Here is a 24,881-nt window from a genome sequence, read left to right on the forward strand (position 1 = left end):
GCGGAGCGGTGCCGATGGCAAAGACGAGAGGGGGCCTGGGTATCGTGTATTTGCCTTCTTGGTTCATGCTGAGCGGGAAAGACGAAGGCCTCTAGAGTCTAGAATCCTTAAAGCAACTCAAATTGACGAAATTATCCTCCAAGTCAGCAAGGGGTACACGAAGGGTGCGCGAGAATAACTATCCGTAGCAGAATTGATAAAATATTGTTAGGATACAATTTTTTAATTATTTTTGTTTTAGAATTTAAAAAAATTGAATTGTTTATTACTTTTTGTATGAAAATTTAATAAAATTATAATAATTATATGAGATACACATCTACCAAACCAAACCAGTCCTAAAATTTCGTAACACAAGAAGAGCTTGCAGTTTGAATCCATAGTTTTGATGTAGAAATTTATTATGTATCAGCTACATCAGTAACTATTTACTTTCACACCTCACACTTATAATTTTGTTATATGATTTGAAAGTGTTTTATATAAAAGATAAAAATATTTTTTATAAGATATAGAGTATAAGATGATAAATAGTAACTGATAAAAAAAAAAATTTGTTCGTGCTAACTATGCCTCCTAATTATTGGAACCTCGTAGACGAGGCAGCCCAGCATCCATGGTAGATTGGTAGGTAGCAACCCTACTCTTTATTACTGGTTTTTTTGGGGGGTGGGGTGGGTGGGGGTGCCATCTATTAACGAGTTGGACGTTACATTTTTAAAGAGTTAAACTGCAGTCTGTCCACTCCGAGCCAAATGCCCCCTGACCTTGGGACTTACGAGTTCTGAGACTCAGAGCATGTGATGTTGCTTATTATTTTTCTCTCCTCTTTTATTCAATCAGAATTACTGAGCCGGCAAGATGAGAGCTGAAATAAAATATTATTTAAATCTTATTTTTTAATATTATTTTTATTTTAAAATTTTTAAAAATTAAATTATTTATTATATTTTAGATAAGAATTTAAAAAAATTATAATAATTATATGAGATGAAATGAAATGATTTATAAAAACGAATGCTGAATGTTGGGAGGGTTGAGATTTTAACTAATTTTCTGTATATAATATCTTATACGATTTGAATTTTAGAGAGAAATGGAAACTACTTATGGATTCTGCCACCCTTAACACTTTCTATAATTTATGTTAAAAAGTTATGGAAAATTTCGATCCGACACGTTCAAATATATATGGTTATTCTTTCTTAATTATAGAGTTTTAATATCAGAATATTACTTATGCAAATTGACAATTTCAAATCCTTCACCGTTTCAGGAGTGATGGATGCATATAGGTCTAATTTAGAAACTTTCTTAAAAAAAATAACATTTCTAAATAATTTTAATACAAGTAATATCGTTTGTCTACCTTTTGTTGTGTATTAAATTGTACACATGACATAAGTTTGACTATATATATATATATATATATGTATGTATGTATTAATAATTCTTGTTTTAATGTCTTAAATTGGATAGTTTAGAGCCTTTAGACACCACAATAAAATTTGGATATTTTTTAGAGTGCAAAATGGATTTCTCTCTAAAGATAATTAGGTATGCAACAAATTAGGCAAACTCTCCAAAATAGCATATTAATTATATGATAAGATCCAAACAAGAGTCAACTTATCAATCAACATTAGTATCCTCATTTAGTTTTTGGGGTCAGGTGTTTGGAAATAGTTATCTCTGGCTTATAATGATTGCCATTTTTGGCATTACTTCCCAAAAAAAAATGATAATAAGAAAAGATATTTGTAATCGTAAATTGTGAAACTGCTCATTGCTGCATAATCGTTTTGAAAAAAATAAATAAAACATGAGACTCATATGAAAAAAATTAATTTTTTAATAGTAGACTCTACTCTTTTTCAAAACGATTACACGACGTTTATACATTTCACGATTGTGTATTGAATTACTACTTTTGTATAAGAGTGATGCTAGATATAGTTTTAGGATTTGTAAGCCCGCATACTCTATTTGAAAAAAAATAGATCGACCATTAAAAAAATAATTTCCTCACGGGAGTCTCAAATTTATTCACTTTTTTTAAAGAGAGTTCGCATGACTTGCACATATCATGATTCATGACTGTAAATATCATTCATTTTTACACCAACTTGTAAATAAATCATTTTCATTAATTTATCCCAAATAATCCTTAGACACGATAATTCTCTCATCTTAAACTTGCTGGATAATTTTAGCCCCATATAAAGATTATGTCATGCTAATACTAAATAAAGCATTAGATTCTATGCTGGATAATGAGGTGGTCAAGTGTTGAAAAAGAATTAGTCTCATGCATGATTTTGGATAGCTTTTTCTTTACGTTGAAAAAAGGAGGTTTTAATAAATCATCAGAATTCTAACATGAGTTGTGATTCATTTTGCTGAGATCACTAGAAAAGTTTTCCATAATCAAAGGATATATAGTCAATAAACTTTATTAAAGTACGTAAGAGAAGAAAATTCACTTCTTTCTTTATTAAAAATGATAAATTACTGGTAAAGATTTTGTTTTTGTTTAATTGTCACATTTTTGGTTGAGTTGGAGTATTAAACAAGTGCAGATCAATTGTGTCAATCTCATATTTTATTATGTGACCCACCACAGGTTTTGTTTGTTTCCCAAGAAGATCATGTCTTTGTTGTGATTCTACCTTTGAAAAACACTTTTTCAGTTTGTTTCACTTATCATCCGGCTTTTTTGACACGATGTTTGTGTTTTCTGATGCAAGCATGCATTTCTTGTCTATTGTTTTGGACAGGTTTTTTCTTGTCTATTGTGTTTTATGAGGTTTGTTTCCACTTCCAGCATTTGAGAGATGAGATTTATGCATCATTGGTATACAAAATTTTTAATGTGATCATGGCATGGCATTGTAAATAAAATACTGGTATCTATATCATTGGATCAAGAAGAGTAATATTATACACTATATTCTCATCTTATTCTGATCATATTAAATAGTATGTGGCACATTCATCACTATTATATAATAAAAAATATACAATAAATGATCATTTAATGATAATAAATGTCTCACATCATACTTAGTGAAATAAAAGTAGAATGGTAATATAGTATATAGAATTTTTTTCAAATATTCAAATACATATATCAATTTATTTATATTTTAACATATCTCTACAAAATATTATTATTTATAAATTAATTCAAATCGTCTCGAATCACCCACCAACATCTAAATACAGATGTTTAGACATCCAGCTCTTTGCTGGCTGTTGGGACTTGGGAGCGGGGCTTTGCATCCACGTATATTTGTTCAAATTTGATACGAGTGGCCCATTTTGTATGCCATTATTGTTTTATCCACCAAAGGTCAGCATTTAGAATTCTTTCAAGTATTGGACCGCCCGTACAATTTTGATCTTTTACGGTTAGCTTATAGTAACTGATGTCACTGAGGTTGTTTTGTTGTTTCACAAGATGTTCTAGGCACACACGGACGGATATTTTCAGGAATGGAGGACTCGGATCCGAAAACGCCGATGCTGGGACGTAAGGATGACCGGCTCACTCGGCGGTACTCCGTTAACTCACTGAGGAGACAGTTTGTCTCAAGACTGCCTGACAAGCTCCGCTCTGCTCGCGACCTCGAGTCTTCCACCTCCGACCTTGATCTTTCCAGAACCAAAGGCTTAAGCAAAGGTCTCCCTCTCTCTCTCTCTCCCCCCGTTTGGATTCTCAGAAAATAAAGGGAAAAAAAATGTGTTGACACGTATTTTTATGCAACAACGGGATTGCTTCACTCGTGATATGATCGACCTTGTCTGGTTTCTTCGTAAATTGATTGCGACGTTGTCTTGTCTTTTCCCTAGGTGAAAAGGAGTACTATGATAAACAACTCGACACCTTGAAATCGTTCGAGGAAGTCGATGCTGTGATGTCATCTGACTCCATCGTTGAGGAAAACCTCGATGAACAAGCTCAGCATGAAAGAGCGATGCGGATCTCTAATTATGCCAATGTAGTGCTTCTGGCGTTTAAGGTTGTATTCAGATCTAACTATCAATCTCACATAATTGAAGTTGTCTTCCTACTTGGATAGAATTGCTTTGATGCTTCGTGAGATGAGAAATACTACAGTTACTACTTATTTTTTTTTATCGGTAAACAAAACTTTTTCATCGTAATGATAGGCATGAGAACAAGTATACGAAACATATACAAAGACATCCCCTAAACGTGCTAGTTTAGTGATACAACTACGTACGTACAACACGCAACTGGTGTTAAATATTAATTTTTTTCACTTTAATTCAAACACATGCGACAGTCAGCAGCTCAAAAGTACTGAAAATTTTATTTTTTTAACACTGGTGTTAAAAATATTGTATACATAACTCTATCATTTCTGTTGTGGTGGGATATTTAGAACATGTGTTTTTGTTTGTTTGCTTGACTGTTTGTTTTGAATTTATATCATACATATATCTGTATTAAAGAATTCATACACCCCCAAAATCACTTACTTCATCTTGTATGATAGTGTTTATTTATAACTCATTGCCGTACGTACATATTTCTCTGAATTAACAATATGTATCACAATTTTCAGCTGTATGCTACAATAAAGACTGGATCCATAGCCATTGCAGCGTCAACACTAGATTCGTTTCTTGATCTCATGGCCGGTGGCGTACTTTGGTTCACTCACCTGTCAATGAAGAGCATAAATATCTATAAGTACCCTATAGGAAAGTTGAGGATGCAGCCAGTAGGCATAATCGTCTTTGCCGCTATCATGGCTACACTTGGTATGTTGCAGTGCCTTAATTTGCTGTAAGCTTCCATTGGTTCTCATCTTTCACATGATTGCTGATTGCTATACATTTGTTGAATTTCTTCGTTAATTGAATGAGGTAGCTTTAGTCAAAAAGAACATTTGAAATGATGAGAAAGCAATTGTCCATTTGTTGTTTACTACGATCACTAGCATATAGCTGATGCAGTCAATGTTTAAAATTTTATTTTCTTGGTAACAAGTTGCTGTATTAAACGAATTGAAAACACAATACCCTTAATTGGAGAAGTTTTTTATACAGACTAAACATTTGTATGGATGTTTAGGCAGAAAGTTTAGTTACTTACACTTAGTCTGATAATTAAACTAATCTTAACTTGTGTTAGGGTAATGCTAGATACAGTCATAGAGTATGCAATTTTCACGTACTTCCTTTGAAAAACAGTGGACTATTAAAAAAATAATTTTTTCATGTGGGTCTCATATTTACCCACTTTTTTCAAAATAAGTGCGCGAGACTTGCACACCATAGGACTGGAAATATCATTTCTCCTTGTACTATCATCTAAAGCCAATTTGCTTTGGTAATATATGACCCCATCCCATAACCTAAAACAGGTGACTTAGAATGTTGGAATGAGGAGAGGGGGAGTTCGTTTTTGTCTCTCTGGATACTAGCAAAAGCATCAAAAGTTAAGAAGAGTTCATGTACATGACCAAAAAACAAACTAATCAATCTAATCTGATCTGATATCTGCAAAAGTCCATCCACTGCATAAAAAATTATCATTCTACCATGTAGCCATTTCTCTAAAAAAAAATTCCAAAATTTGACTCTAAATTTGGAATGCAAAGTTGTGTGAAACTCATATAGGCTACCGATCTCAAGAGGTAACTTTCATTGGTGATTGTATCTTTCTTTTAAAGTCAAACATGAATTGATAACAAAACTTAACATTTTGAGGTCTTAAAGATTTAAGATGTTAAGATATAAAATAAATAATAAAATCTACATCTTGCCATCAGCTTAAACTTTTGGAACAAATGGTGATTTCACATGATATCAGAGCAAAGATCCTAAGTTCAAACTTTGACTCTACACTCTATCTCATTTAATTAAATATTCCATGTGTTGGGTCATCTATTGAGAGAGAGTTTGGCTCACGCATGAGGGGGAGTGTTAAGATATAAAATAAATAATAAAATCTATATATTCTCATCAGTTTAAGTTTTTGGGACAAGTGGTGATTTTATATAAGACAACAATTTGGTCTTTCTCCTTTTTTCCCCACCATATAGACGACCTCCTGGATATGCATGGCTCATGCTCATATGACAATCTTTATCATAGTAGCCGTGGAACAGTAGATTTAGCCTGGTGGTGTTGGTTTCACGACAAGAACAGGATAGAATGTTGGGTTTGCCCTATTAGGCATTTGGTTGTGACAAGTGGACGAGGCCCTTTGAAACCAAATGTGCCTTTGGATGAAATCATCCATATGATGTCATAGTATAGTTATCACTTGGCCTGGTTGCCATGCCTTCAAATCCCTTCTACTCACATGCATCAACTACTCGTTGGGTCCCGCTAATGACCGCAGATCGTGGTGGAGCTCCAATGTTCATGTAATTCTACCTTCTTTCAATCCTTATCATTGCCATGTGTTTTTGCTAACAGCACTATCTTTTAAACTTGTCAGTTTCCCTCCCTTCGTGCCTATATAAAGGCCTGAGCCTTTGAAAAGTTTCTTTATGACCAGATACAAGTTATTTAGTACCTTAGATTGTTCAAAGTAAGAGAAAGATCATAGTTTCAAACCAATCCCTTCTTTTCAATGAAAATCACTCCCAAGAAATGCTTCTCTTTGGCGTCTTAGCCGAGGCCACTAAAGACTCATCCGAAACCATATCCTCCCTTCATGTTGTCAAAGATCGTGAGGAAGTGAATTTAAGAGCCACTGCTGAAGAAGAGGCCATGAAGGAAGAGATTCCTATCGAGGGGTCAGAAGGAGGCCCTGGGGAAAGTATGCAGCCGAGTTAAGGGATTCCATAAGGAATTAAGTGAGAGTTTGGATAAGAACTTTTGACACTGCTGAGGCTGCAGCTTTGGCTTATGATCAAGAATCATTTGCACTGAGGGGTTCAATGGCTATCCTCAACTTCCCAGCCGAGATAGTTTGTGAGTCTCTTCACCAGATGAAGTATGTATATGAGGAGGGGTGCTCACCAGTTTTGGGGTTAAATAAAGGCACTCCACGAAGAGGAAGTCAAAGAGTAAAAAGAAGAAATAGGAGTTGAGGTCAGAAAATGTGGTGGTGTTGGAGGATTTTGGGGTGGACTACTTGGAGGAACTTTTGCATATATCTGAGAGTGCTAGTCCTTGGTGAATCATTGTCACCAGCATCAGCTTTTCTATCTAATTTCTAGTACTTTTTTATATAAATTTCTGGAATATGAAATTGTGGGAAAAGACCACTTTCTTGGATAATCTGTCTGCTTCTTTTGTAAAATGTTTGAGATAAGGGAGGATTCAACTTTCATTTGTACACTGCTGACCTTAACCGTGTGGCACAACAGCCACTGGTATATTTTAAGAATATGATACGAGTTGCAACCGCTGTCAAAGTCTTCATTTTCCACTCTTATCAGAGATTCAGAAGTTTCTAATGTTCTTTCTTTTTCATTGAGCTTTCCAATGATAACTTGCAAATGTTTGCATCTTGACGCTTTGATGTTGTAATGGTCTACTTATAAAAAATGTCATAATTTTCGGTCATAACATATATTCTCTTTCTAGAATTAAATGTCATGATGAAATTATAAGATGTTTCCTGAGTTATATACAACTAAATCTTTAACTGCTCCAACATATTCCTTTTAAGTTGACATTTTTATACCCTTACATTTTCTTACAGGCTTTCAGGTATTGATCCAGGCTGTAGAACAACTAGTTGAAGACAAAGGTTCTGAAGACATGTCCTCAAGTCAAATGATATGGATGTGCACAATCATGATATCTGCTACTGTGGTGAAACTTGCCCTCTGGATATACTGTAAAAGCTCGGGAAACGAGATTGTCCGTGCTTATGCACAGGTTTTCCTTCTCTACTTTTATATCAATAAGTTGTACACATTGGTCTTTTAGTTTTCAGCTGCATAACTTCTTAAAATGCCAACACCCAGGATCACTTTTTCGATGTGATAACAAATGTAGTCGGCTTAGTTGCAGCTGTTCTTGGTGATGAGTTTTACTGGTGGATTGATCCTGTTGGGGCCATCATCCTTGCTGTGTACACTGTTACAAATTGGTCTAAAACTGTCCTAGAAAATGCAGGTACTTTCTGCCTCGTCTTTGTTCTGTTCGATCTCAGAATCTGTTTTTTGATGCAGATAAAGAAACAGATAGAATAAAATGAAAGTTCATTTCTAGAATCCCAGGATTTTTATGTTATATTTTTTCCCCTCTGTCCAATTTGCTACTCTTTATCCGCCATTTCCTTTACCGAACTCATATTAGCCCTACAAGATTGGTTATGCTTTGCTTTGGACGTTTACTCACCGAAAAACTTTCTTATTGAATCCACAATATGCCCAGTAGATAGTTGAAGCTGGATTTTTTCAAATTTTCATTGATTTCAGAGATTTGCTATTCCAGCTCTTTATGTTTGATTGATATCTAGTAATTTACCAGTGCTTCGTTTATATATTACTTTGGCTGCATTAGAATATGATTTTATTTGAATCAATACCACTTCAAAAGTTTTTAAGTTTTTTATATGAGAAATGTGATTTTACCTAGTAGAGCCAAAAACACAAAAATAAACAAAACAAGATGAGGAAGAAAGAATATGAAAACACATCTTCATCTCATATTGAAGTTATGGGAATTAGCCGTCTTGATACTGGTCAATGCCAGACCCAAACAATAATTTTAAAAAAGAAGTAGGATTGAAGTTATTAGCCATGCAAAACTTATAGTTACCGATACAGTCTACTTTGTTTTTAGCATTGCTTTGCAAATTTTAAATGGTTATAATATTCATATCTACACTGTCTCTAAGAAGGGTTTCTTGTTGCAGTTTCGCTTGTGGGACAGTCTGCACCTCCTGAAGTCTTGCAGAAACTGACATATCTTGTCATAATGCACCCTCAAGTCAAGCGTATTGACACTGTCCGTGCTTACACATTTGGTGTTCTTTACTTTGTCGAGGTAAGTCGTGTAAATCTCTGATTAAATAGTGACGAGCTTTTGATCATAGTTTTAATTCCGTCTCCTTTTTTTCCAAGTTTTTGGTCTACATTAAGAAATCAACCACCCTTCTCCATGAGAATTCTTTCTGATTTTGCCATGCTATGAGTGACGGTATGTCTGTCATATACCATCAGAAGATGCATTAGTCTCGTTGGAGCATTATAGTTTTAATATGTGGCACAAGGACCTCATTACATTGTTGAAACAGGTTGACATTGAACTTCCAGAAGACTTACCATTGAAAGAAGCTCACTTCATTGGAGAGACTTTGCAGGATAAGATCGAGAAACTTCCAGAAGTCGAGCGGGCCTTCGTTCACCTTGATTTTGAATGTGAACACAAGCCAGAGCACTCTGTTCTCAGCAGACTGCCCAACAGCCAGTCTTGAATTTGGAATGCCTAATCCAGTTTTCACAGAGAGACTCCTGTTCTCGTTGATTTTAAAATTTTGACTTTGGTCACTTTATGATCATCCTTTGGTTATATCAGTAAAATGCTTTTAGCCTCTTTATAGCTTATACTGAAAAGCACCAAGGAAAAAAAAATTCCAGTAGTCTTTTAACTAGGTTGTGTTTTTCTTCGTTATAAAGGTGGAAGTTTGAGGTTTAATCCGCCATAGGTACGACATCAGCTTCTGTTTTTTCCTTTTTGGCAATAGGTATTGAAGTTAATCAGTGAAACCTGTTTTGGAGATTCTATACGTGATCTGTCAATTCCTGAGATCCAAAAAATAAACCAACAAGACCAACCTTACAGAATAGCCACAGTTAAATGATAGGAAGAACATGCACTGAATTCAATACATTTTCAGCTCGATAAAGAAGTCCATTTTCCACATCAAACAAATGTGGCTTAATGGTGATCATACAGTGTTCAAATCGCTAGAAGCTTTTATACTAGCCGATGCAATAATCATGTGTAGCTAAGTGAATGAGTTTGGTGGTGTAAAGTAAACAAAAGGACCTCCTCATCAACCCAAATTGCATGCAACTTTGGCGAGTATAAGCTGTACGGTTAGACCATGTCAATGACCCTAGAACAGGGAAAAAGCTTCTATATTTGTGCTGCTCTTTGGGGTGCAACATGTAGTCTTTACTCTCTGCCACTTCTTTGTCCAACAAATCGAAGTGTATTCTTGTGGTCAAATAGCCTCTAACTGCACCATTTCAATGATGTGACTGTAATTCAAGCATCAATATGCGACCATGTTATCATATGTGCAGTTAAAAAAGGTCTTCTATATTATATAAACAGGAGAATTACTTGGATGTAAAATGACTTACTTTAAGACCTCGGTAGCAGCCGACCGTTGTACATCTTATCAAGCAATTGTCGCGCATCAGGCCTCCTGAGAAGGCCTTTGTTATTTGGTAGACCAGTCCCTAAACAAACAGGACACACAAGTTTCCCTCGACCTGCCCACAACAAGAAGAGGTTAGTAATGACTCATCAACTAATTTCAAACCACAATTCTAAGGAACGAAAAAACAGAATGGACAGAAGCTGTTGTACCACATCCAAGAAAGTATCATATATTACAACTTCTCAGAGGAAAAAAAGGACATGAGTGTTTGGACTTCTAGAGTTGATCATAGCCCCAATTTTTGGTTTGCTCATAGAGTAGCTCCCCATCACTTGAAGTGTGCCCTTATCTAAGACTTTTTGCTAAACCTTTCATATGCATTCTTCAGCATTTATGATCATGAAGAGCTATGTGGAGTTTAGCACTCAGAAAATATCCATGTTATTGAAATAAAGAGCATGGGTGCTAGGGGGCTCCAACTGTACCCCCATACTAAAGGCTTTTACCATCCCTTCTGGTAAGTTTAAGACATCAATCTAGACCTAAGATGGGAAATATGTCTACTCAGTTTCATGTAGAGGAAAAGTTTTAAGAATGTCTTGATTGAGATTTCAACTACTATGACCTGTGGCATTGACTCCATTATTAAGGAATGGTGTGTATTCATTTCCATTGGATATCAGAAAACACACCATATCTTCAATTTTTTTTATCGGTAAACTAAACAGCCCAAGTCTTCAATTAAGAATGAATAGCAGATAAAGTTCAGGGGTGATATACATTCAGAATAAGGATAAAACAATTGAAAGCAGGAAATACCTGTTTCTATGACTAAATAACTAACAGGTAGATGGGAGCCAAAATGTACATACCATAACAATTTGGACATTCTGTAAACTCATAGACATCTTTAGCCCGTTTTCTGTTGAGAGCTTTCCATTTTCCTGTACCACCACACATATCACCTAAATAGAAAGCAAATGAACCTCTTATGGAAAGGAAATGAGTAACAAAGGTAACACAGCATGTATTAAAAGGTCAGTTCGCACTCTCAACGAGTTCTATATATATTGCAAGTTGTGTACACTGTACTAACTTCAGACCATTCTGGTGATGAGACTACTAACATGTAACATATGGAAATTCAAACTTACAGAGAATGGCACCGCTACCCCCACAGTTCCGGCATACTGGCCTTTCTTTTCCTTCTGAAGCAGTTGCCTTTTGTATGGAAATTGGTGTACCAAAATTGTTCATCAAGGACAGAGTGGAACATAAACAAGTGACACAACTGCGTCGAGAGATTGATGATCGAGAACCCTGTGGTGAAAACAAGAAATCCAAAGTTTGTTGAACATGAGAATTTCTATGAGTTCTGAAAGTACTGCAGATATCATTGAAGTAGTTCGTATAACATTTAGTCAAATATTAACAATTTTCAGTACCTCTACCATCAAATTACTGAAGTGATTGTCATTTCAAGGACTGTTATTACCATAGAACATGAAATCCAATCCATGGCACAATGACAAGTCATCTAGCAGAAAATGTTATAAAGAGAAGAGTAATGCTACTCATCATCCCAATTTTCATCATCCTATGATGTGGCATTAGGTGATTGGAAATTATTTATTACATTTTACTTATTAACCTATCATCTAATGCCACATCATTGGATGATGAAAGGATAATGGGAGTTGAGATGATGAATAGATTTTTTTCTAAAGAGAATGAATGAGTCCCTTCTCTTGCATACCATTGGTCTATACACACACTACGCGTTCAATTTATCAAAACCGATTAGTTAACATGCTGGTTAACTGTATTTCAAAACATGGAAAAAAATCATTGTCATATCAATTATCTATTGAACTGTGAAAAAGATTCAACAAAAGACACATGTTAATCGCACGTGATGCACGAGGAGGCAGCTTCCATACTTGGAGAAATCCTAGCAAACCTAACCATCACATTCTACTAAATGTTAATCGCACATGATGCATGAGGAGTTTGGGACACATAATAGAATGCAACGTGCATGTCCCTAAATGAAAGCAATTGATGATGATTACAGCTCGTCCCCTTACTTCCCTACAACCCATGTCGTCCTTATAGAAAATTTTGCATCTAAGGATTAACTGAAACAAAATAGATGCTGATGAACCATAAAATCTTTACCTTTGCTGGTTTCGATGAGTTGTCTGAATCACCTGTACTCTGTTGCTCATTTTCCAAACTAGATCTCACAGGAATCCTAGCTGACTTGAAGTTGACTGTCATTTGATACAAAAGGAATGGATAGTTAAAGCCACTGTCCTCCCAACAGTATACGGCCTAACACAAATATAATCTTCAAAGCAATCACAAACAAAAATGATAAAAAGAAAACCAAAATTTGAAACAATTCGTGCATGAACATCCCTGACAAACCAAATAAGTTCATTTAATTCGGTTAATCATCACGGGAAACGATGGCGTCCGTGCAAGTTTAAAAAAAATCTCTCCATTGATCGGTTCTCAGACAAGAAGAAAAAACAGCTCGTTCATAGCTTCAGCGCATATCTAGTTGAAAATGGAACTCAGTGCAGGATTGACAAATATGGCAACTTCTACTCCACCAAAAGAGCCCAAAATGAAGAGTTGCCCAACAGAGATAGAAAACCAAGTCGGACCCTTTTGGAAGATTCGTCCACGAAAAATAAAAGCTTTCGAAAATTCCATGGAAATATGTGCAGATATGGTCATTCTACTTATTTTCATGAAACAACAGGAAATTCAGGCAACATACTCCGGATAAATTGAGATGTTAATTCAACGCTAAAAATTAAAACAACTCAAAGGGTTCATGTTCCTATATGTAGCACTTCTCAATAAGCTTGAATTCATTAGTTCAGAGAGAGAGAGAGAGCTCACAGTGGTCCGAGGAAGCTAAAGCAGAATGTTGTGGGATGGCCGAGAGCAGAGAAGAAGATGCCATTCTCTCTCTCTCTCTCTCTCTCTCCTGATACGCAAAAGCACACTGTATGGAAAACACAGTCGTGGAGGACCTCACATTCAGGATTCACCGTTACCCAGAGAATCTCGAGACTCAAAATGCTACCCCTTGTCGCAACTTTGTTTGAACGCAGAAGGGAAGCGTCGCCGTTTCGCCTTAACTTTTTCAAAGCTTTTGCAGTAGCGACTACATGTTATGGAGGCGATACTAGTCGACGTAAATACATATTGGTAACGAGATGCTTCAAACGCACCAATCCCCTTGAAATCGTTATCGCCTTATCTGCTGCTTCCATAAATCTCTCCAAAGAAATAAAAACTCGTACCTTAAAACAAATGTAAAATCTATCAATCCCACGAAGACATTAATATTTAAGTTGTAAGTTGGATTCCCCCTATTGGCCTTTAAAGCAAACCCACGAGGGACCACTGGGAAAATAAGTCAAAGAGCCCAGCTAAGCTCATTCAAGTTCAACAACCCTCCTCTAAAAAAAGTCAGTGGGCCTCTACGGAGTACTCGACCCACGAGCAAAACCCACTCACGAAGCAACCCACGCGTAAGGAAAGTGGATGGTAGGGGTAGATGGGACTCACCGCTCTAACACCAACCCAATGACAAACTACCATCAGGAACCTGCACAAGCAGATGGACGAAAATTATGGAGAACCTGTGATCTCCTGACAGCATGCATGGAGAGGCTTAACAGGGAACGTATGCTGGGTAAAGTGAGTTAGGGAGCCATGCTGCATTAATGGCGCTACTCCCCAAACTCCATGTCGCATTAATGACGTTGCCCCAGAGGCCACACCGTATTAAAAGATTCTTACTAGATGAATTGTGGGAAGGACAAAGGTCCCTCAAAGTCAAGGATGAGTTGTCTCCACCCAAAACCTAGTATAAAAGTCGATCCTCAAGTACGAAAAACTCTCTTTGGTTCTTTTAAGCCTACGCACAAATTACTAAGGAGATATATTGACTTTAGCATCAGAGACTTCCCGACCACCACTAAGGCCCCCCATTCTTCGTGTTTGCTTAAGTGTGCAGGTGAAAGACCGAAGACCCAATTTGCTGGAACCCGGCCCAAAGGCGTGCAAAACACAACGTTAATAGTGGTGCCATCTGTGAGATCTTTATAGACTTCATGTGTCCTTCGTATGCCTATGACAACCCGTTCTCAGACAACTCAGGGACAAGAAGAAGCGACTCGACAAATATGGAAGCAAGGCTCGCCACAATGGAACAATTGGTAAGAAAACTAACTACCGAGATGGAGACCCTCTGAAAGGAGAATGAGACTCTCAGAGTAGCCACCAATGAGCTAGAAAATGAAGTAGAACCAAGCAACAACGAGCACGTGGGATCCAGAAACGTAGGAGGGGGAGGTGACACAGATGAAGAAAGAAAAAACATGCAGGACGAGCTGCGTAACCTCAAAGATAAGTACAAAGAAATAGCAAGGAAGATGGACACATCATCATCAGTAGACCAATTGCTCACTAGTACGAGCTTACCCTATAGTAAGGAAGTGATGGTCGTGCTCCTACCACCAAAGTTCCTAGTGCCCCTCATGGACATGTACGACGGGACTAAGATCCCCTTGAACCAATGTTTTGAATACCGTACCGGACGCCGTGCCGGTCAAGGCACTGGAACGAAATATGTCAGTACCGGTACCGTTTCGAGATAGCGTTTCGGGATAGTCGATATATAAATAAATTATATATAAAAATTATACTCTAAAATAATAATCTATATATAAATAAATTATATATAAATACGTATATATAAAAATTATAAATAGTCTAGTCTGAATTAGGGGTTAAAAAATAAGCTTGTAGTTTGAAAAAAAAAACACAGGGCTAAATATCGGCCGGTACCGGCCGGTACTACCGGTATTTGGGCTGATACGAAACAGGTATAGTACCTGTACCGGCCGGTACGAAAAATATCGGTCGTACCGGCCAGTACGGTACGAAATCTGAAACTATGCCTTGAACACCTATAAACCTTTAGGGCTCACATGACTCTGCTCAATTTTCCGAGAGAAGTGGCCTGTAGGGCTTTCCAGCTGACCTTGAGGGGGTCGACAAAAGTACGGTTAGGATCTTTGGCACTCGAGTCCATAGACGGCTTTGGGAAGCTGGCTCGCCAATTCCTCACACAATTTATGGCGAGCCAAAGAAGGAGATGCCCCGCAGCATACCTCTTTACCATTAAGCAGGGAGAAGACAAGAGCTTGAAGACATACATATTCAGGTTCAACAAATAACGAATGACTACATATGACCAGGACGAGAATATAACTTTGGCGGCGCTCTTAGGAGGAGTGTGGCACCGATCCCAGTTCATGGCAAAATTGGAAAAGAGAACTCCCACCACACTGCGAGAATTCATGGATCAAGTTGACAACTTTATTAATACCAAAGACACACTTCGAGCTTTGACCGAGCCGAGGAGAAAAGAATTGAAACTAGCGAAAAAGAAAGGGGAGAAGCCAGAGAAAGGGTCGCACAACAACAGAGAGAATAAGTCCTTACAAAGGGCCTGGGGCTTCTATTTGACCAACCGGCGCCCGCCATCCAGAAAGACGATCGCCAACCCGCCCAAGAAGATGACTACAAGAGCATCAATTGCCTCTATTGCACCTACTACCAGTCCATCACTCATAACACCGAAGATTGTCTTTTCTTGAAAGAGGAAAGAGAATAGGCTGGGCAGCAGAGACCTCGGTACCCTCGGTTGGAGGCCAGAGTGGGTGTGGAGGCGGAGATCTCGAGAAAGAAGTGCAAAAAGAGTCAGAAGGCCAATGAGGGAAGGGAGCCCGAGGCAAAGGGTGGTTGCACAAGGACCCTAGCGCAATTGCCCCTCTCACCACATCAAGAAGGGTCATTGTTGGGGGAAATTAGAACCATCGCGGGAGAGTTCGCTGGCAGGGCGCAACCTCATACTGGCGGAAGGCGCACTCCAGATAAGCAAGATACCAAGAAGTGTATTCGGCAAAGTGCCGCCCCACCAAGTACAGAAGAAACGACCCAGCCCCCATCATTTCCTATGGAGAGGATGGCGAGGAGGGGATCCTCTATTAGCACGATGACACCCTGGTACTGACTATGTTGGTCGCCAACTTCACCACTAGGAGGTCCTTATCGACAACAACAACTCAGTAGACATCTTATTCTGAAAAGCCTTTACACGGATAGGGATAGATGCCTCCCAACTCCAACTAACCCCATCTCACTGAAGGGTTTCTCCAAGGACATGGTTCAACTGGTCAGAACCATCACAATGTCCGTCTTGGCGAGCAGCGCCCTTTCGACGTCCTCTGTCATGGTCAACTTCTTAGTGGTAAAGGCTCCTTCATCATACAATGCTATAATTGGCAGACCCACCCTCAATAGTCTAAGGGCAATAACATCGACCTATCACTTAAATATGAAGTTTCCAACCTCTCAGGGGGTGAGAGAAATTCGAAGAGAATAGGTCCTTGCATGGGAGTGTTACGTGCAAGAATTGAAGTCAATGAATGGCGGGGTGCACATGGTCCACGTCCATAGGACCCCAAGCATTTGTGGAAGTTTTACTGCGAAAGAGCCTTATGACTTCTAATTTATATTTACATGTCGATAGTGTAAATTCTATTAATGAGAGATAAAATGTGTCTTGCCTATCTCGACTTCTTACTCCATCAACGTAATCTCCATCAACATAATCTCCACCAACGTAATCTCCATCAACGTAATCTTCATCAACATAATCTCCACCAACGTAATCTCCATCAACGTAATCTCCATCAACGTAACCTACATCAACATAATCTCCATCAACATAATATCCACCAACGTAATCTCTAGCAACATATCTCCATCAACAAAATCTCCATTGACGACACTTACCTCCCCACGAGGTACCAAAGGGATGAATTAAACTTAAGGCTGCTTTTTCCCTCTCGCGGTGGAAAGTGAGTTAGCCATCGGCTACCGGACACTTACCTTCCTCGTGAGCTTCAACAGGCAGGAACGGGTCCAGTCCCAAACTGCCTGGTAACTTACCTCCTTGCCGAAGGTAAAGGACGAGATAAGCCTTAAAGCCATCTCGTCCCTCCCACGACGGAGAGCAGGTCCAGTGTTTCGGCTGCCCGACAACTTACCCTAACATCTGCCACGACAAAGAATGGGACTAGCATCGGCCTGACCCAACATTTACCTTCCCTATGATGTCAACGAGCAAGAGCGGGTCCAGTCCCAAATTGTCCGACTACTTACCTCCCCAAGATGGCTAAAGGGTGGGCAGGCGGCCCAACCTCCCTTGCGGGGAGAGCGCGTCTAGCTTCTAAGCTCCCCAAACAACTTACCTCACCCTCATCACGGTAAAGAGCAGACCAACTGCTCAGCTTCCGAACACTTACCTCCCTACAAGGCACCAAAGGGATGAGTTACTACTAAGGCTACTTTATCCTCCTCGCACCGGAGAGCGAGCTAGCCCTCGACTACCAGACATATACATTTCTCGTGAGCATCAACATGTGGAAGTGGGTCTAGTTCCAAACTACCCGGTAACTAAATGGCGAGATGTGCCTTAAGGACATATCGCCCCTCCCTCGTCTGAGAGAAGGTTCAGCCCCTCGGCAGCCCGACAACTTACCCCGACCTGACCCAACACTTACATTTCATGTGGTATCAACGGGTGGGAGCTGGTCCAGTCTCAAACTGTTCGGTAACCTACCTCCCTGTGAGGATCAATAGGTGGGCAAGCGGCCCAACCTCCCTTGTGTGGGAGAGCGAGTCCAACCTCTCAACTGCCAGAAAATTTATCCCACCCCCATCACGGCGAAGAGCTGACCGACTTCTCAGACATCGAACAAACTACCTCATCGGGAGAACCAAATAGGCAAGTTTAGCCTAAGGCATCCCTCTTCCTCCCTCGATGGAGAACGGGTTTAGTCCTTCGACTACCCCACATTACATCATATCCAACAACGGAACGCCAAACGAGCGACGTCTTAGACTCTTCACCTCACTCCTTCTCCACCAAACGGAACACCAAGCGACTAATGCCTAACGTCTATAGTAAAACAACACAGGTTTGCAAATTCTGCTTTCGTAGATCGAAAATGAATTATACTAACTTATTTATTTTGTCCAGTGGTATGTTAGATGTCCCCTACTTGCCTCATGGCAAAGAGCGGACCACCCTTTCAACCGTCTGGCAAGCTACCTCTTCAAAAGGACCAAAGGGATGGACTTGACCTAAGACATCCTAACCCATCCCCCGATGGAGAGCGGCTGTAGTCCTTCAACTGCTCGACATAACTACATCTCCAAAGACGGAATGCCAGACAAATAATGCCTTAGAATCCTCACCGAGCTCCTCCTCAGCCAAATGAGAAGACAGAGCAAGACGACTCCTTCACTACGCGGCGGCTCACCCCCACCCCCACCCCCACGAAAGGCCAAAGAGGAAGGTTTAGCATAAGACATCCCGGGACCCGGCTTCTCTCCTCGCGGAAGATAGGCCCGCTCTCTCCACAACCCAAGAAATGCGTCGATACAAGAAACAGTTGTCCGAGAGTGTGCATGGGATCAGGCATCACCGTGTCAGCAAGGACTTGGCCGTCTACAAGGCTGAGAGAAGACCAGGGAAGCCATGTACCGTGTTTCCACGGGCTTGCCTAACTAGGGATGCTACCAGCATGGTGCGGGGTTGGGGCACCCCATCCCTGCCCCCCCTCCCTGTACCATGCGGGTGGGACGGTTTCATACCCCGCCCAGGAGGCGAGGGCAGGGCCCCCTCCCTGCTACCGAGGGGTGGGGTTCCGCACCCTCCTCTCCCCCCATTCAACCCAATGTCTAATTTTTTTTTTATCTAAAATTTTTTTGACCCAATTATAATATTATTGAAATTTATACATTTAAAAAAAATATAAACTCATTAGAGTTGTATTTTAAATTGCTTTGGTCTCCTAGACTAACCATTATATAGGAGGCCAAGGCAGTCCATTAATTTGAAATTGAATTCAAGTTTTTAACAAATTGTATATATCTAAATACAATATATTTATATAAATATTAAAAATTATATTTTTTTATATTAAAAAAGGGAGGGGTGCGAAGCGGGGGGCGAGGCCCTGCTGGGGTCAACCGGCCCCCACATGGGGTGTTCCATGTAGGGCGGGACGAACGGGGGCGAGGCCCCGCTGCCCACCCCTATGCCCAACCCTTGTCTCAGTCTACAAGGCCGATGAGAAGACTAGGGAAGCCAAGTACTGTGTTTCCACGAACTTGCATCACCCATTGGCCCAGCTTACAACACCAGCGAAAAGGTCGGAGAGTCAAGTATCGTGTCTTCACGAATTTGACTTATTCCTCTCATCAGGCCCACCAAGCTGACAGAAGAAAAAAGCAAAGGAAAAAGAACATTAAGGAAGAAACAAACATCCAAGGCCTAGCGGCAAAGAAAATAGACAATTTTATTGATAAGTTAAATGTATACAAAGCACGATCAAATGGCCGCAAGGGCATCTAAAAATACTCGGTCAAAGTTCTTTACAAGGAAATGAAACAATGAACATAACTTTACAAACAGAAGAAAAAGAAAATACATTGATACAGGAATGGAAACGTTCAGCTGGCGGGGTTGCCACTATTAGGGTTTGTCCGAGAGTGCGCTCGGGATGAACTTTTTCCCTATCAAGGCACCACGCTTCAGCCCCGCTGGGCCTGGAAGGAGTTCTTGCACTTTCAAAGCCCTCAAATTGTTTTAGGGATTAAAAGTACATGATCTCTTATTCTCTCCAAACCCTCCAAGTAGCCATAGTTCCAGGCGTCGTCGCGGACATGCAACAACTCTTTGCGCAACTAGGGAAGGGCGGTTTCAACGCTTTCAAGGTGAGAGCGCAAGTCCAAAATGGTGGCCTCATGGGCGGTTATTACACAATTGGCCTCGATTTTCTTGAACTCCAAGGCCTTCACTCTCTTATCTTTGGCCTTGAGAGACTCCCTCTTTTCCTGCAGAGATTTGGAGGCCTCCTTGAATCTCCCTTCCAACTACTTGTATGACCGGGAATCAGAGTCGTGTTGCTTGAGCAACTTCGAGTTGTCGACTTAAAGCTGCTCCAACTTGGTCTGCGACCACACCTAGAACCTTCAGGAGTCACTCGATCGCTAGCTGATGCGAGCGAGTCAGCCTCCTCTTGGGACCTCGCCAAGCCGGACTTAAGTTGGGTCTTGCGACGATGAAGCTGGAGTATCGTCTTCTACCTCTGCCACCGACTGAACTGCACTTTGACAAGGGTTTCCTTGAACTCCTCATTTCTCTCCCTTTCTTCTTTGGCACAACGCAAGGTCAACTGAGCCAAAGATCGGAGTGCCCAGTTCTCGCCTTCTAGTGCCTCTCAGTCATCCATAATGAACGCCGCCAACTGCCCTACACTCTGCCATGAAACTTTTAAGTTAGCAACAAAGGAAAAGGCACCAAGAAAGCTTAATATGATAAGTCAATAGCAGAACTCGGAGAAAAACTCCCTAAGCCTCCTAGCCATGCCCTAGACACAGGCAGAATGGTCCCCGCCTACTGCCAACCTAGGGGCAGCATCCTCCATCTCCTCAGAAGAGTTCTTGAGCACCATGCCATCACCCCTTGCCAGAGATGGACCTCCCACGGCACATTTGAGAATCTTTACAACCCTTGTGCCCTTGGAAACTGCTGGAGCCTAGCCAGCCAGCACATCTGTAGCGATCTCTCCCATTTTGGCACCAGCCCCTATCAACACTAAGGCCAGGATGGTGTTAATGAAGGATAGAGAAGCGCCAGCGTTCGCCAATATGGCCAGGACCTCACCACTTCGACCTTAACCCTAGCTTCCATCGAAGCCAAGGCCAAGATGGTGTAAGCAAAGGGCAGCGGAGCCCCGACGTCGGCCGCAACAACAGAAGCTTTGTTGACCTCCACTGACACCGCCACGACCTCAGTTTTGAGTGTGCCTGCCAGAACCCCCTCAGCCTACGACACGGCTTTCTCTATCTCCCTCCCAAATACCACATCATCGTCCCGTAAGCTAGGCTCGGTCGAGACAACCTCGACTTTAGGGGAATAAGTGATGGGAGAATTCGGGATGGAAACCCGGTCAAGGAGATCTTCACCCCTGACTAGGCGCTCTTCGAATAAAGGTGAAGGAAGCCTCTCAAGATCAATGTCGAGAGACAGGGGCACTATATGGGACTCACGAACAGGACGGTCCAAAAGGACCCCATAAAATTGCATAGAGAGCAACTCCTTTCCACGCGAAAGTTCCACAACCCCCACATTTTCCCTCGGGGTAGGGGAAGAAGCCTTTAAAATAGCTGAGAGAACCTCCCTATGCTGTATGAGATCGGTTGTCGGTGGATCAGCCAAAACATGCTGAAGAGAATCAGAGCCACTCGCCTTTCATGGGAAAGAAAAAGAAGAAGAAGGCACGGCATGAGGAGGCGGTAAGATCACTACCTTCTTCTTCGGTGACCTCGACTTTGGCCGTTGAACGAGCACTGCAACCGAAGATTGCCTCGGAGGGGGAACGAGCATTTCTTCATAATCGATTTTGGCAAGAGACTCCCACTTGAGTTTCTTCCATTTCCTTTCCATCGGTGGGCTAGGGAAACGCCTACGAACCTGGGGTACAGACACCTGTATCAGTACAGTCCGGTCAGTAAAACGCCTGTTGGTCGATGGAGGCAAGTATCGCTTAAAATTGCCCTCATCCAACAGGGCCTCGAAAAAAATATTGTCCGAGTGGGCTTTCACCCAAGTGTGAACGACCTCGATCTGGCTCACTTCCTCGGGAGTCGCCTAGGGGCTGGAGCTCTTGTCATCACCCACAACCCCTAGATGATGCGAATGGGGTAGTCACGCCGGTTGGCTTGCTCGATCAGGAACTCCCATCCTCTACCGGAAAAGAAGAAAAAGTGACGGCTCCACCCCTTCACCCTATTGTACCACGACTCCAAACAAGCCAACACTTGAATGGACCTAAAACTGCAAGTATTTTCACTCTGCTTCAAAAGATTGTGGGTAAGGAGGAACTCACACGCGATGAGATCAGGGAACTCGGAACATGCCTCCTCCAACGCTTGCCGCCAAATGACGCAACACGTTACCAAGATCCTTCATGCATTTAGGTGGAGTTGGGCAGGTGCCAAGTGCAGGTAGTCCAACACATCACGAACTAGACGACAAAAAGACAACCTACAGCCGCTGGAGAACATGCTAGGATACACAGCTACCTTCAATGCATACCCCTCAGAGTCCACGACGCCTTCATTGGGAGACAACACCTCAAACTCTACAATGTCAAGCACCTTATAAGTTGACCTCAGAGACTCCAACTCACTAGGAGTCACCACTGACTGCTAAGAGAACCCGTCATAACTCTGTGACTCAGTGTGGACTTCCGAGGATCTAGGCCCCCGGGACTTTGCAAAGAACTGTAAGGCTTGGCAAGTTTAGGACTTTTAGGGACAGAACATGAGAATTTCCTCGAAGCCATGTGAATGTGGAAATGGAAGAAGGAAAAAGGGGATACATGCAGAGGGAGATTTAAAGATAAAGGGAAGAAGCGTGGAGAGATCTAAGAAAGGAATAAAAAGCAAATTGGCTCCAACATCGAAATAGGAAATTTAAATAGACCCCATCAACAGTTGGCATCCCAAAGTCGTGGGAACGCACACGCCCTACTAAACTGGCAAGATATGTACAAATCCCGCAACATGTACTAGACGACGTGACGTGGAGAGAAGGAGCCGCCTAACACCCTCAATGCTAAAAGGATTGGAAAGAAACAATCAAGTGCGAAATCCAACCGTCAGAAAACATGTTAATGATGTCGGAAGGAGAACCGTTGCCTAACATCATTAAAATAAAGAAAAAGCCACATAAGCATGATCTAGAGCCCGGAACCTAACAAGTAAAAGAGTCGGGAGAGGAATAATCGCCCATTCCTTGGGAAAATTATCTCAGTAGTGGCGACAACGTGAAAGTATATAGCGTGAAGACGAAGACAAAAAGAAATTTCTATCGGACTAGTCCGATAAGAATTGGCGGGGTAACTGTAAGGGGATTTTCCCCTCTATCGGCCCTTAAAGCAAGCCCATGAGGGACCGCGGGGGAAATAAGCCAGAGAACCCAGCTAAGCCATTCAAGCCCAACAACCATCCTTTAAAAAGAGTCGGTGGGCCTCTACAGAATACTCAGCCCACGAGCAAAACTCACCCACGAAACAACCCATGAGTAAGGAAAGTGGACGATAGGAGTAGATGAGACTCGCCGCCCTGATACCAACCCAATGACAAACTATCATTGGGAACCTGCACAGGTAGGTGGGAGGGAAATATAGAGAACCCGTGATATTCTGACAGCAAACATGGAGAGGCATAACAGGGAACATCTGTCGAATAAAGTGAATTAGGGAGCCACGCCGCATTAATGACTCCACTCACCGGACTCCATGCCGCATTAATGGCGCTGCTCCAGAGGCCACGCCGCATTAGAGGATTCTGACTAAACGAACTGTGGGAAGGACATATGCCCTTCAAAGTCATAGATGAGTTGTCCCCACCCGAAATCTAGAATAAAAGTCAATTCCTAGGTACAAAAAACTCTCACTAATTCCTCTAAGGTTACGCATAAACTACTAAAGAGATATACTGACTTTAGCATCGAAGATTCCCCAGCCACCACCAAGACCCCCCACTCTTCGTGTTTGCTTAAGTGTGCAGGTGAAAAACCGAAAATCTGAGTTGTTGGAACCGACCCAAAGGCGTGCGAAACACGACATTAACATAAGTGATTCTGTTAAAAAGAAAAAAAAACTATTTTTATTGGTGAGAAAAAAAAAACAATTTAGAATTATTATATTATCAAGGCGATGTGTAAAATACATTATTCACATTATTTAAATAGTAAAATTTGATTTATAAGATTTTAATTTATTTTCTAAATCAAATTATATCACATAAATAATATATAATATAAATATATTAGAATATTAATACTCGTCACACTAATAAAAAAATGAATAATTCTACATGCAACCTTGAAGTACGTAAACGCCACGTAATCGTTTTGAAAAAAAGTGAGGTATACGATTAAAAAATTAATTTTTTTCATATGAATTTCATGTTTTATTCACTTTTTTTTAAAAAATTATATAGCAGTTATACAATTTACAATTACAAATACATTTTCTCTAAAAATATAGAATACAAGATGGAATCACGTGTTGAAAAATCAAGGTTTTCTCATAGGAAGGCCTCTCGATACGGTTTGGGGATGCTAAACTTTAATTATAGAGTAGATCGGAGTCGATTTAACAAGTGAAATTAAGAAAACAACATCTAATCGCATGACTTAACGATATAGCGTCGAAAAAAGTCGACGCAATAAGTTAACTAATTAATGCAACTTCAAACTTGTTACTTCAGAGCCTTTTTTACGTCCACTCTACACACACTCGTAAGCTGCGGGCCCACAAAGAATGCTGACGTGGTGATCACATACTCCGAACCCCGTTCTCACTTGGCC

At 40.6% G+C, this 24,881-nt stretch overlaps 2 protein-coding genes across 5 annotated transcripts; one reads left to right on the top strand and one right to left on the bottom strand.

The window, feature by feature from the left end:
* The first annotated feature begins 3,430 nt into the window (after positions 1 to 3,430).
* On the top strand, positions 3,431 to 9,548 carry LOC121239833 (metal tolerance protein 4-like). Its single transcript, XM_041137164.1, has 7 exons — positions 3,431 to 3,682; positions 3,853 to 4,022; positions 4,593 to 4,791; positions 7,694 to 7,872; positions 7,962 to 8,112; positions 8,858 to 8,988; positions 9,239 to 9,548. Exons 1-7 carry the CDS (start codon positions 3,496 to 3,498, stop codon positions 9,416 to 9,418), a joined length of 1,197 nt encoding a protein of 398 aa, XP_040993098.1. The 5' UTR covers positions 3,431 to 3,495; the 3' UTR covers positions 9,419 to 9,548.
* Positions 9,549 to 9,802: 254 nt separating this feature from the next.
* On the bottom strand, positions 9,803 to 13,419 carry LOC121239834 (protein PHOTOSYSTEM I ASSEMBLY 2, chloroplastic). 4 transcript variants are annotated; one of them, XM_041137167.1, is made up of 6 exons: positions 13,247 to 13,419; positions 12,512 to 12,606; positions 11,488 to 11,653; positions 11,206 to 11,298; positions 10,294 to 10,445; positions 9,803 to 10,186 (listed from the first exon to the last, which is right to left on the bottom strand). In XM_041137167.1, the coding sequence occupies exons 1-5, from the start codon at positions 13,308 to 13,310 to the stop codon at positions 10,315 to 10,317; spliced, it is 549 nt and encodes a 182-aa protein (XP_040993101.1). In that variant the 5' UTR covers positions 13,311 to 13,419; the 3' UTR covers positions 9,803 to 10,186; positions 10,294 to 10,314. The 4 variants fall into 4 exon arrangements, with proteins under 4 accessions (XP_040993101.1, XP_040993102.1, XP_040993100.1 ...); XM_041137168.1 differs by having other exon boundaries at positions 9,803 to 10,208; XM_041137166.1 differs by having other exon boundaries at positions 10,314 to 10,445; positions 13,247 to 13,417.
* Positions 13,420 to 24,881: the final 11,462 nt, after the last annotated feature.

The sequence above is a fragment of the Juglans microcarpa x Juglans regia genome, chromosome 7D (genome assembly GCF_004785595.1).
Source record: "Juglans microcarpa x Juglans regia isolate MS1-56 chromosome 7D, Jm3101_v1.0, whole genome shotgun sequence".
Taxonomy (NCBI): Eukaryota; Viridiplantae; Streptophyta; class Magnoliopsida; order Fagales; family Juglandaceae; genus Juglans; species Juglans microcarpa x Juglans regia.